The 11980-nt window shown below is 40.7% G+C and overlaps 1 protein-coding gene across 1 annotated transcript; it reads left to right on the forward strand.

Moving 5' to 3' along the window:
- Nucleotides 1–1011: 1011 nt before the first annotated feature.
- Nucleotides 1012–11079, forward strand: CTBS (chitobiase). The gene is made up of 7 exons (XM_067538575.1): nucleotides 1012–1223; nucleotides 2646–2784; nucleotides 3784–3992; nucleotides 4718–4889; nucleotides 6931–7028; nucleotides 8590–8751; nucleotides 9909–11079. Exons 1-7 carry the CDS (start codon nucleotides 1062–1064, stop codon nucleotides 10092–10094), a joined length of 1128 nt encoding a protein of 375 aa, XP_067394676.1. The 5' UTR covers nucleotides 1012–1061; the 3' UTR covers nucleotides 10095–11079.
- The last annotated feature ends 901 nt before the right edge of the window (nucleotides 11080–11980 follow it).

The following is an 11980-nucleotide window of genomic DNA, read 5'->3' on the forward strand; positions in this document are numbered from 1 at the left end:
TTTAAGGCTACACTTTGAAAAGGTGCCTCCAACATCCAATCCTCAACAGGCACTGTGCAGGTGTCTACTCATGCACTGCCAAGGGCCAGTCTGGAGCCTAATTTTGTGTGTCCCAGTTTTAGGATAATCAACATTACACACCCGGGGCTTGATTTTCATCAGTGTTATGCACATGCAGCTGCTAAGATCTTACATTTGTGTTAGGTATTTTCAGTGCCTGTGAAAATCAGGACTGGAGAGCTGAAGCTGGGTAGCAATAACTGAGGTATCCAAAATCAGAGACTATTTCGGAACAAATGCTCCTTAGGGCCTGATTCCCCTGGGAATACCTCCAGCTGCGTGGAAGTGGTAGTGTTCCCAGCCACCAAGGAGGGTGGCAGAAGGGAGAGGGCGATAGCTGAGAGTTCATCCAGGGGTGGCCCTCACACCTGGGCCCTCTCCAGCCTTTGGAACGGATTTGCTCCCTTTGCCTCAGTTTCTCCATCTGTTAAAAGGGCGGGGGGAGGGGAAATGACAGGCCACACTCCTTGGCAGAAACGCAAGGGAGACCAGGCCCAGCTCCACTCCAGCGCGGCCACCTGGTCGGGGCTCACGTCAGTCAGTGACGGGCCCATCCCTCAGGCGCTAGTTACTACACCGTGCCGCTCCGGCCAGGGCTGCGGTGAGCGCTAGGGGGCGCGCCTCGCTTCGTCGGTGTGACAAGAGGAGGGAGCCCGGCTTAGTCCACAATTTCCAACCGCGGCCCGCGGGAAATGCCCCCTGCGCTTCCAGCCGAGGCGCTAACTCGAGCTGCCGGGGGGCGCCCCTTCTCCTCCGTCCCATTCCCCGGCGGGCGGGCGGGCGGGCGGCGCGGCGCGGGCTACCCGGGGCCCCTCGGGCTCAGGAGCCCTGGCGCTGCTGAGAGGGGCCAGGCCAGTTTCCAGAAGCTAGAGCGGGATTGGCCCGCTTCCCTTCCCGTAGCGGGATTGTTTCGAGGCGGAAGCGCAGGGCGCGCAGCTGACTGAGATTCTGAGAACCCTTGGTCAGGGCGGGGTGACGGTCCCGCAGCGCGAGCGCTCAGCATGAGGCGGTTGTTGGGGAGCGGCGCGCGCCTCTCCGGATGCCGTCCCTCTCTTATCCTCCTCCTCGCGCTCTTGCGGCTGGGCTCGAGCTCCGGGCCCAGCGCGTGCCCCTGCAGCGAGCCCGCGCTCTGTCGTCCCATCAACGGCACCAGGGAGTTCGAGGTATCCCAGTTCCTCGTCTCCGAGCGCCGCAGGGGCTCTGGGAATAGCGCTGCTGGCGGAGTGAGGGGTGGGAGGAGGACAGGACAGAACAGGACAGGACTGTCCCTCGTCTCGGGCCCTGCGGGGACTCCTGCGCCGTCTCCCCCATAGGGCCCCGCACCCTATCGGTGCTGCGCGCCTCACTCTCTTCCCAGGTCTCGCGCGGGGGCCTTCCGGAATCCGGCCTCGGGGCCGGGCCCTGGCTCCTGCCGATCCCAGGCCCTGATGCAGTGGTGACCTGTGTGGCCCCCTGAACTGGGGCCTATATCGGCGCCATGGGTTGCCCCGCCCCTTGCCACCCCCACCCGCCATGTGGCCTTGGATGCCCTGCCCTGCCCTGCCCGTGTGGTTCTTATCGCCACACCCGCCTGGGAGAGAGCCTCGGATCGGGGTCCCTCCTTTCAGCTCAACCCAGAGCCTCTGTCGCCTGGTCTCTCCACACGGGGCCCTCAGGACCACAGGATGTCGCGTGGTTACAGAGGGGCTGGGTGGGGAGACGGGCCTGCCCCAGCCAGCTCTAGCAGTGGCTCTTCAGGGCTTGGAAACAAGGACACGCTGACCGCAGCCCTTCATACGGGCGCTACCTGCCTGGGAGCTCCCTGCTCTTCCAGGTGATGTGACTCAGTTTTTAAGGGGGCCTATTGGCCGGGGAGTCTTTGTACCAGCCTGGCAGTGCCAGTGAGGTGAAAGGTTAAGGTCAAAGAACACACACGCCCCGAAGAGCAGAAGCTAGAGTTGGGAGTGAGCTATTTTGTTACGTTTGTTACTCGTGTTTATGGCTAATCTGTTGCTCCTTTATTTGGGCTTTAAAGTATCTTTCTGGTCATTACTCCTTTAGATGTGAAACTTTGAAATTTCATTAGGATTTGACCTGCAAATCTTGGTCTACTGTCAAATTACAGGAATGATTTATTCAGCCACTTACAAAATCCAGCCATTTAAATCATGTCTTATTTTTTAATAGAATAAAATGAGTTGTAATCCATGACGACCTTCCTAAAGTTTTAAATGAGTCTAAATTAGTTCATTAGCAAACTGTTTCAATTAATCTAATCAGTTACAATAGGTTTATTTGATCTGGCAGCTTCTGTTTGACAAAAAATGAATAAACTGGGTCAGCATAGTTTAGTGGGAAATGACATTGGATCTTGTCAAAGCTCCTGCCAGTTTATTTGCATTTTAAGACCAGTCAGCTATTGAATTTGGCAGGCACTAGAGATATAAAGGCTGGCTTTCAAGAAGCATGAATAATTGAACTATTTATTCTACTAAGAATGTATTTGGGATGCAAGGGAAAGGAATGACACATCCCTAATTTAAATTAAACTGCCATGAGTGTTTGGTGTGATTAGAATGACTTTACTTTTTGCTCTGCTTTTGTAGGTCTTTGTGTTTGATGTTGGAAGAAAAACCTGGAAGTTCTATGATTGGTCACAGATTACAACTGTGGCAGCTTTTGGAAAGTATGACCCTGAACTCTTGTGTTATGCTCATTCTAAAGGATCCAGAGTAGTACTAAAAGGTTGGTTATAGTTTTGTGGGCATTTATGTAAATCTACAAGGAAATATTATGCCCCCTTTTACATAAGGCCATAATACATTACTACCCAGAGTTAAAAACAAACTTATAAAACAGGCAAAACTCAATCAATTCCTTCTCCTCTAAAAGTAACAAAACTATTTCAGTGTAGCAAAATAAAGGATCTACTGAGAAGGAGACCAGTAGGAGCCACGTAGGAATGGAGAGGAAGAAGTGGAAGGAGGAAAAGCGTATGCAGGGCATGTTTTGGTCCTATGCTCCATGTATTTTGTTTAATACTTAAAAATCAAATATTGAATTAAGGAGCTATAATTCAGTCTTTGAGGTTCTTGGACAAGAATAACCCCAAATATATATTAGAGGAACAGGTATGTAAAGCATTAACGTTAAGAAAAAAGTGTAATTGGTATGAGTCTGAAAATGCTGTTCAGATTTGGGGTTTATTTTGTATATCAAGTCCTTCATTTGTGGCCACACTTAGATGTTGAACATGGAGTTTTGGACTTTTTAATACAAAAAAAGACAGAAAAGGGCAACAAAGATGAGGGAGGAGTTAACTATAGGAAAGCTTAAAAGAAAGAAACATGATAAGAAGAATGAGTCACTGACTGTCTGGAATTATCAGAACGGTGTCAGCTTTGAGGAATGGAGAATATTTGTTTATAGCGGGTAAAGAAGGACTAAGCAGAAGTAGTGGGATGAAACTGCAAAGAAAAATTCGGGAATAATCTCACTTAAACCATAATATGATCTCCCAAGAAACTTTAAAAAACAAAACCAAAAACAAACCAAAAAAAAAAAAAACCCAAGACAACTCCCTTCCCCCAAAAAGCAACCCAGCACCCCATCCCCTTGAATTGGCTTCCACTATACAGTCCACGTATAGCATGGAGATAACGTATATGGCATAATGCCTTTTTTCTTCTATCCTTGATGTCTATTATTCAAGTAAGTGGTAATTTATTAAGATTTCTTGTTTAGGAGATGTACCTGTGAAGGAAATTATTGACCCTGCTAACAGAGCAGCCTGGATAGCACGACAGGTGGACCTGGCCAGAAAGCAGTATATGGATGGAATTAATATAGACATAGAGCAAGAAATTAATGAGACGTCACCTGAATATTATGCATTAACAGCTTTGGTTAAAGAAACTACGGATGCTTTTCACAGAGAAATTCCAGGATCACAGGTAAAAACAAAATGTTGTTTTATAAAAACATAGATTTTAACTCTGTGAAGTCTCTGCAATTTATTTCATACTATATAGAGCACTTGTCTCTAAAGTTCTGTACAAGGCTATGGCACTATTTCCCAAGTGTGCATTGTTAATAATACATATTATTTGTATTACCCTAGCATCTAAGAGCACTGGTGGTATTCAAGCACCTCATTGTGCTAGGTGCTGTACAAACAGAACAAATATGGCTATATTCTCTTTTTTTCCCTAAAGATCATTATAAATTATTCTTAATGGAACTCAGATATTAAAACAGAAGCAATTTTACTGGGATTGACAATATTTTCATTATAAACTGTGTTGGCTGCCAGTGGTAAATCACTTGTCTATTTTGGGTATGACTTAATGAAACTTTGAAAATACAGATGAGTTCAGCATGGTGTTAGAAAAACTTAATAAATCTTTAGCAATCATCTTGCTAAAATATTAATGAAAGATTGCAACATATTTCACATTCTTACATAGATTATTATTAATTAGCGTTTGTAATTCTTTTTGTGTGTGTGTATTAAACTACATGCAATTCATCTTACAATCCATAAGGATCAAACTGTGCAACATTTTGAAAACATCCCCCTAAAGTGTACATAACTCTGCTTTACAAAACAAACAGAACAGCAAAGCAATAGAATATATATATTCCACACTAGATATAAAGTTGTGCTTTTCTCTGTCAGGTCACCTTTGATGTGGCTTGGTCTCCAGCATGCATAGACAAAAGATGCTACAACTACAGTGGGATTGCAGATGCCTGTGATTTCTTGTTTGTGATGTCTTACGATGAACAGAGTCAAGTCTGGACAGAGTGTATTGCAAGAGCCAACGCTCCCTACAATCAGACTTTACAAGGTAAGGATTAGTCAAAAATGTTAGCAGCTGGCACGTTTTCTTTTTTAAACTGAAAGATTGGAAGGGGACACTCTTTTCCTTAAATATACTAGAAGTCTTTTGATTGCATTTTTAATGTTTTTTTCTTGAAGCCTTTGATACTACTAAAATCTACCAAGAGAACTGTTTTCATAGTGGGGGAATAGGTACCTCGGATCTTTGTGGCTCCTTGACTGAAAATGTTTTAAATGTTTTGTGTGTGTTAAATGTTCGGATTCCACAGCAGATTAGCAGCTCATGCAGTTTAGGTCAACCTGAGCAGGAGTTGTAGGGTTCCAGCTACCTTAACAGCAGAATAAGTCAGTTCAAGATGTTTAACTTTATCTTTTCTTTTTGTACATCAAGTAGAACTTTATTGAAATATGAATTCTAAATTCAAGATGGTTGGCAGCTTTCTGTTTAGTCTTAAATGCCCTCTCTTTTTCCTTGCTGGCCAGAGTATCATATGAAAGTATGGCTATGAAAGCTAGCTGGTGCACTTCCCTATAACTTCCAAATATCTTGCAGAAAGTTGTCTTTTTAATACTTAATTTTATATTATATTTTAGATGTTTCTTATATTAAGAAATCATATAGTAGATCAAACAGTAAAAGGATATTATACCAAAAGAACTACATTTGAAAGAGGGTCTTAGACGTATTCGTATTTTAGTGTTGAGAAATCTGCTCTACGCATAGATTCTAAGTCCAGAAGGGACCATTATGATCCTCTCATCTGAACTCCTGTATAACACAGGCTATAGAACTTCTTCAGAATAATACTGGAATGTATCTTTTTAGAAAAACAGTATTGATTTAAAAATTGTCAGTGATGGAGAATCCACCACAACCCTTGGTAAATTGTTCCAATGGTTAATTACTCTCGTTGTTGTTTAAAAATGAGGTGTAATTATTATTATTTTTTTGTCTGAATTTGTCTAGCTTTAACTTTCACCCATTGGATCGTGTTATATCTTTCTCCGCTAGTTTGAAGAGCACATTATTAAATATTTGTTCCCCATCTAGATACTTATGGATTGTTGTCAAGTCACGGCTTAACTTTCTCTTTGTTAAGCTAAATACATTGAACTCCTTGAATAGATCACTATAAGTTTATCACTATATAGTTTCTAATCCTTTAATCATTCTCATGGCTCTTTTCTGAACTCTCTGCAATTTATCAACATGATTCTTGAATTGTGGGCACCAGGACTGGACACAACATTCCAGCAACAGTCACACCAATTCCAAATATAGAGGTAAAATAACCTCTCTACTCCTACTTGAGAGTCTCCTTTTTGTGCATCCCAGGATCGCATTAGCTCTTTTGGCCCCAGTGTCATGTTCAGTTGATTATCCACCATGATCCCTAAATCTTTATCAGAGTCACTGCTTCCTAGAATAGAATCCCCCGTCCTGTAAGTATGCACTACATTATTTGTTTCTAGATGTATCCGTTTACATTTAACTATTAAAACATACATTATTTGCTTGTGCCTAGTTTACCAAGTGTTCCAGATTGCTCTAAATCAGTGAGCTGTCCTCTTCATTACTGTTTCCCCCAGCTTTTGTGTCATCTGCAAACTTTATTATTGATAATTGAATGTTTTCTTCCAGGTCATGGTAAAAATGCTAAACACATAGTGCCAAGAACCAATCCCTGCAGGACCTCACTGGAAATAGACCTATTTGATAATGATTCCCTGCTCACAGTTACATTTTAAGACTTATCAGCTAGCCAGTTTTGAATTTATTTAATTGGTGCCATGTTAATTTTATATCATTTTACTTTTTTAATCAGAATGTCGTGGTATGTTGAGTGACACACTATTACCTTTATCAACCAAACTAATAATCTCATAAAAAAAGATATCAAGTTAGTTTAACAGGATCTGTTTTCCATAAACCCATATGGATTTGCATTAACTACATTACTTTATATTATATTGCATCAGCAAAGTAGTAAGCATATATAGCAGGAAAAAGAAGCATGCATGTAACTTCATATTTTATTTTTAAATAGGATATGATGATTACATTAATATGAACATTGATCCTAAAAAGCTTGTGATGGGTGTTCCCTGGTACGGCTATGATTATAGATGTCTGGATTTGCTTAAGGTAAGATGAAGACTATCATAACTGTGTTTTTAAATATTTTCCTATGGCATGATATATAATTTTTGGTAGTTAGTTTTTTACGGTAAGGAAATGGAAAGACAGTGTGACCTCTAATGATAAGAGCACAGGACTGGAATTTAAGAGATCAGTGTTATAGTTCGTTCTGCCAGTGATTCACTGTGTGATCCCAGGCAAGTCATTTTACCTCTCTGAGCCTCCATTTCCTGTTCTGGAAATTAAAATAAAGACTTGGGCATCAGAAAATGCTTTGAAATCTTTGGATGAAAAGAGCTAGATAAGTATATAGCTCTTTCTGGGGCACCCCTGCCATCCCCCCCAAAGGTGGTGGAGCCTCTTATTCCTCCTTTTTCAGGGAATCAGCGACCCCCTCTAGGACCAATGGGCCCTGGTTTCTTAGTGCTTGGTGCCTCCACTTGGTGTCCAGGGGCACAAATTAGTAACCAACCCTGTGATCTCTAGGTTGTTATAACTTATGGATACAATAAATCAACAAATAACATAAACAGCATTTTACTCCTGGAAAAGATGGGGTAAATTAAAAGGAAGAGGAAGGGAACAGGCAAAGGAACCAAAGATGTTAAAGAAATAAACCCCCTCCCTGCCCCAAAGTCCAGCAATTAAAAGCCCACGAACTAAATCGATATGGGAGAGGACTCCTCCCTCCTCTTGACCCCCAAGTGTTCCCTAGAGGCCTTATCTTGGTGGTAAGGGGACTGGAGTTTGATGTGGATGGCTGATATCCCTTGATGGGAACCTGATAGTGCTCCCTTTCAGCTGGATGGAGTCCCTGGTGGCCTCAAGCCCTGACTGTCTGGTTCAACTGGCTTTCAGTACTCACTGGTGCAGCAGAATCTTGGGGTTGGTCTCTCCGTTGTGAAGCTGGGGGCTTTGGGTCAGTCTCGGGCCCTTTGATAAAGAGAGTCAAAATAGCCATCTCCCCTTCTATTGCAGAGAGATGATCTTGAGACTGCCTCTCTTCTAGCATGACTCCTTGCAACTAGTTCTCTCCCTCCTCACATGATGGTCCCTGCCGTGCTCAGGTCACATAGCCCAGGTATATAAAGGCCTTCTGGGACCTGCAGTTGGTTGCCCCGGCATGCCAGTCAGGTTCCTTGGCCAGCCCCCACAAACATTAGGGCTGAACCATAGGTGAGTCAAGCAATGTCAGTTTAAGTTCCAGTCTTTGCTGCTGCTCTTTTTCATGAGACCTGCTTTTCTGAAGCCCCCAAATTGGCAAGGGGGGTTACAAGTAGAAAGTAGTATTGATTTTTATTATTATTACTATAATACAGATAATATTAAGTGAATATTAGTGGCATTTGTTTCCCACAATAGACCAGTATGAGGGGCTTATTTCAATTGAGTTGAATTATTTGAACTTCTTTCTCTACATTTTATTGAAACAGATATGAATTAATATGTGGTATGGATATTTAGTTATTTTTTGGTAGGTGCCTCTTTCTGATTTTCTTCCAGGCTTATTGCTTCTTAAGGCTTTAGTAAATCCAAGTGACATGAACCAGAACTCCTATTTTTTCAGGATCATGTTTGTTCCCTCCCAAATATTCCTTTCCGAGGGGCACCATGTAGTGATGCTGCAGGGCATCAGGTCACCTATGGAGCAATAATGAAGCAGGTCAATAGTTCTATTTCTGGGAGCCTGTGGGACGAGGAGCAGAAGGCTCCATATTATGAATACAAGGTAAGCTGTTTCCTAGACAAACATTTATGTGCTGTGGACTAAGTGTTCATGAACCTTAGTTCTGGCTTTTAAGGCTAGATTCTCAGGTATAATCTGTCCACATTGTGATGCTCATGTATTGCAGAGTGGATGGATTCCAGCTTAGCTTGTGCAGCAGAACTGTGACATAAGTCTGGCAGAAACAGCAGAGCTGGCTACTGCACTAGCCTTCCACCTCTTCATTGAGAGGGAGGATGCATGTCACACCAGGAAGGGGGTTTGGTGGGACAGAGTTCCACTATGCCTATCCTCCCTGTCAGGCCTCTTGGGAACCTTATGCCAGTGGTGTAAGTTTAAAAAGACTCCCAGCCGTTCTTAATTTCTGCTGGTGCTGCGTGGCACAAGATCAGGGAGCTGCAGCTGTCCCTCTTCACTATATCCAAGTCCATCTGGAGGTAGTGGAAAAGTGAGACTGTATATTAGTGGTGTGCGCTGATAAAACACTAAATATTTCTTATGGTTTCTTTGGAGATGGATTTTCAGTTACCTGCTATTAAATTTTGTATAACTTTCACACACTGATGACTAAAAGCTATTAAAAATAATCACTAGCTGAAAGCAATATAATTATTATTTGACAAAATTCCATAACTTTGTCTAAACTTATGCTTATTGCTGGGAAGAAAAGCACATACTCTTTGACTGAACTTCAATTACTGGATTAGACTGCACCTATTGAAATCTTAGCCCAAGCCTTAAATTTAATTTAAAAAAGATTATATTGATCATTAAAATACAAACTCAGGTCTGGTCATATCATTTAACCTAAATTAACACAAACATCTTTGTAACTGCTTGTCTGAAGATCAGGGAAACATACTAGCAGGAAAGCAGATGTTTATTGTAGAAGAAAGATAGCTGGAGTAGTGGTTTTTTTTTTTTTTTTTAAAGCAAACATAAGAAGCCTTTTCACAAGCTTCTTATGCTTTGGGAAAGGAAATTTTAGATTGTCTTGTATGCAGAATACTTTTAAATATAAGTCTGGATAAGCGTTGTACACATTTTATTCATCTGAGTTTTTACTGCATTTATAATTGCAGTTTTGATTGATTGCATTCAACCTCTTTGTGTATGGTATTTATATATGCTAACACAAATGTACTCTTAACTTTTCATAGGACACTCTTGGTCATTTTCATCAAGTGTGGTATGATAACCCGCAGAGCATTTCCCTGAAAGCAGTCTATGCAAAGAAACGTGGTTTAAGGGGTATTGGCATGTGGAATGGAAATAGTCTTGACTACTCCAGAAGTGCTGTAGCAGTACAGCAGACTGAAGCAATGTGGCAAGCCTTGAGACCATAGTGACTGTATAAGATAGTGAACACTAACACTGAATTTAGAATGTAGAAAATTAATTGGCAGTTATGGCCAATATAATATATTTTGCCTTCTTGCAAGCATGCACTGTGATTACAAGCAAAACTTTGAAATATAGCTAAACTTCATCGTCAGTCTGTACTTAAGGCAGTATTTTCAGATCTCAGAAAGTATTTAACATTACATTATTTTAACAGATTCTGGTTATTCTCAATTTCACAACTTTCATAACTGGGATCAGATCCTGAATCAACACTCGTATATTAACAATTAACACATGTATGTTGAACCATTTAAAATAGAGCATATGAGAGAGTGAGGTGTGCTGCTCAACACAAATACTGTATCATAACCAGTTGCTGTTTTTTATTTTGAAAACTTTACATCTTAAAATAATATACACTGACTAGTTGTGGTTAAGGTTTTAATTATTTGTGGCATTTAGATTTGTTGCCAGTGAAACTGAAGAGTTAATTTTGTATGTTTACATAATATTGAGAGTTTTTTACAACTTCAAAAGCCAGAAAATCTTGAACTTCAGAGAAAGCTTGCACCCATTTTGTTCAAAACATCATTCTAAACCGTATATGATGAAAAGCATTTCTTGACCTGTCTAAACACATTGTATTCGTAATTAACATTTTTTATTATCTACATTTTTTAACTTGGTGCTTGTAGTCACCATATTACTGTAATTTCTGATGCTAGTGTGAGGCTGACGTGGTGCTTTTAATTAATAATCAAAGGAAGGGATGCTATTCTGTAAGTATTTAGAGGTTTATTCTCCTCTTCCTACTTGTTTGTACCTAGTACTACTAGCAGTGGGAAACGTGTGCATATATTGGCTGGCTTACTAACACTTTTTTGCAATAAAGATGCCCATCTACACATTGGAATCTGTTATGGGGCACAATATTTATTAATGCTAGTGCTTCATTTGTGTTATATTATATTTTGATCCTGCCTGTGTGGGTAAATCCTATTGCAAACCAAGAGCAAATTTTGCCCTCAATTATACATATGTTTCCATTCAAGTCAATGAGATTGTATGGGTAAAAGTGAGGTTAGAATCTGGCTGTAACATGGTACTCTGAAAAAATCTGTTTCTTTAGATCCATTTCATGTAGATTATCCAGAGAGAAAAATTCTCTGTTAGTAGAAAGATGGGTTGGATAATCTAATAGATCTTTTTCATCTTTAACTTCTGTGATTCCTGAAAACTAAGAGGATAGATTCCTTGATATAGAATAGTGTATTCATATTTTTACACACAACTCAGGTTGAATAAAGGGATCCTGGTGTTCATTTCTAGCTGATGCTGCTGATAAGATGTGACAATATTCAGAATGAGAAAATAATCTCAGGTTAGTTCTAATATTTTCTCAGAATAATTCATTGTCCGAGGGGAATTTTGTATGAAATATTAAAATATTTGCAAACATTTATAGAGATAGATGTATGTGTGTGTGTGTATTTCTGTGAATTTTTTTGTTAAAATGGAAAGGAAATATTAAGGCTGAGCCAGAAGAACAATTCATGACACTTTCATCTTCCGGTAAGCAAAATACAGTGTTTGGGGGTTTTTTAAACGTAATTTAGGCATTTAAAATGTTTCATGGATTAGTTCATAAATAAATTACCTGCTAACCTGTTTTGGAGAGGTTTTCTGTATATAACCTTTTAAATGTGAGGTGTAATCCAAATCTCTTGAATCTAAGGTTAATCTTCTAACATATTGCAATAAAAGAAGAAACAAAACTGTTTTCTTGTCCTGCTGCATATTTGTTACAAAGATAGGTCCATATCCTGTGATCCTGTATTTTACTTTACACACTGTGAAGTTGGTGGGACTACTCAGGATATCCACTTAA

This window comes from Emydura macquarii, unplaced genomic scaffold (assembly GCF_026122565.2).
Source record: "Emydura macquarii macquarii isolate MOO-44397 ecotype Brisbane River unplaced genomic scaffold, CSIRO-AGI_Emac_v2 contig_480, whole genome shotgun sequence".
Taxonomy (NCBI): Eukaryota; Metazoa; Chordata; order Testudines; family Chelidae; genus Emydura; species Emydura macquarii.

Bases quoted from the DNA above. Each gene is read 5' to 3' on its own strand.
- CTBS (XM_067538575.1), top strand. From the start codon at position 1,062: ATGAGGCGGTTGTTGGGGAGCGGCGCGCGCCTCTCCGGATGCCGTCCC. The intron at 1,224-2,645 runs GTATCCCAGTTC...CTGCTTTTGTAG, and splicing joins ACGGCACCAGGGAGTTCGAG to GTCTTTGTGTTTGATGTTGG. The intron at 2,785-3,783 runs GTTGGTTATAGT...TTTCTTGTTTAG, and splicing joins ATCCAGAGTAGTACTAAAAG to GAGATGTACCTGTGAAGGAA.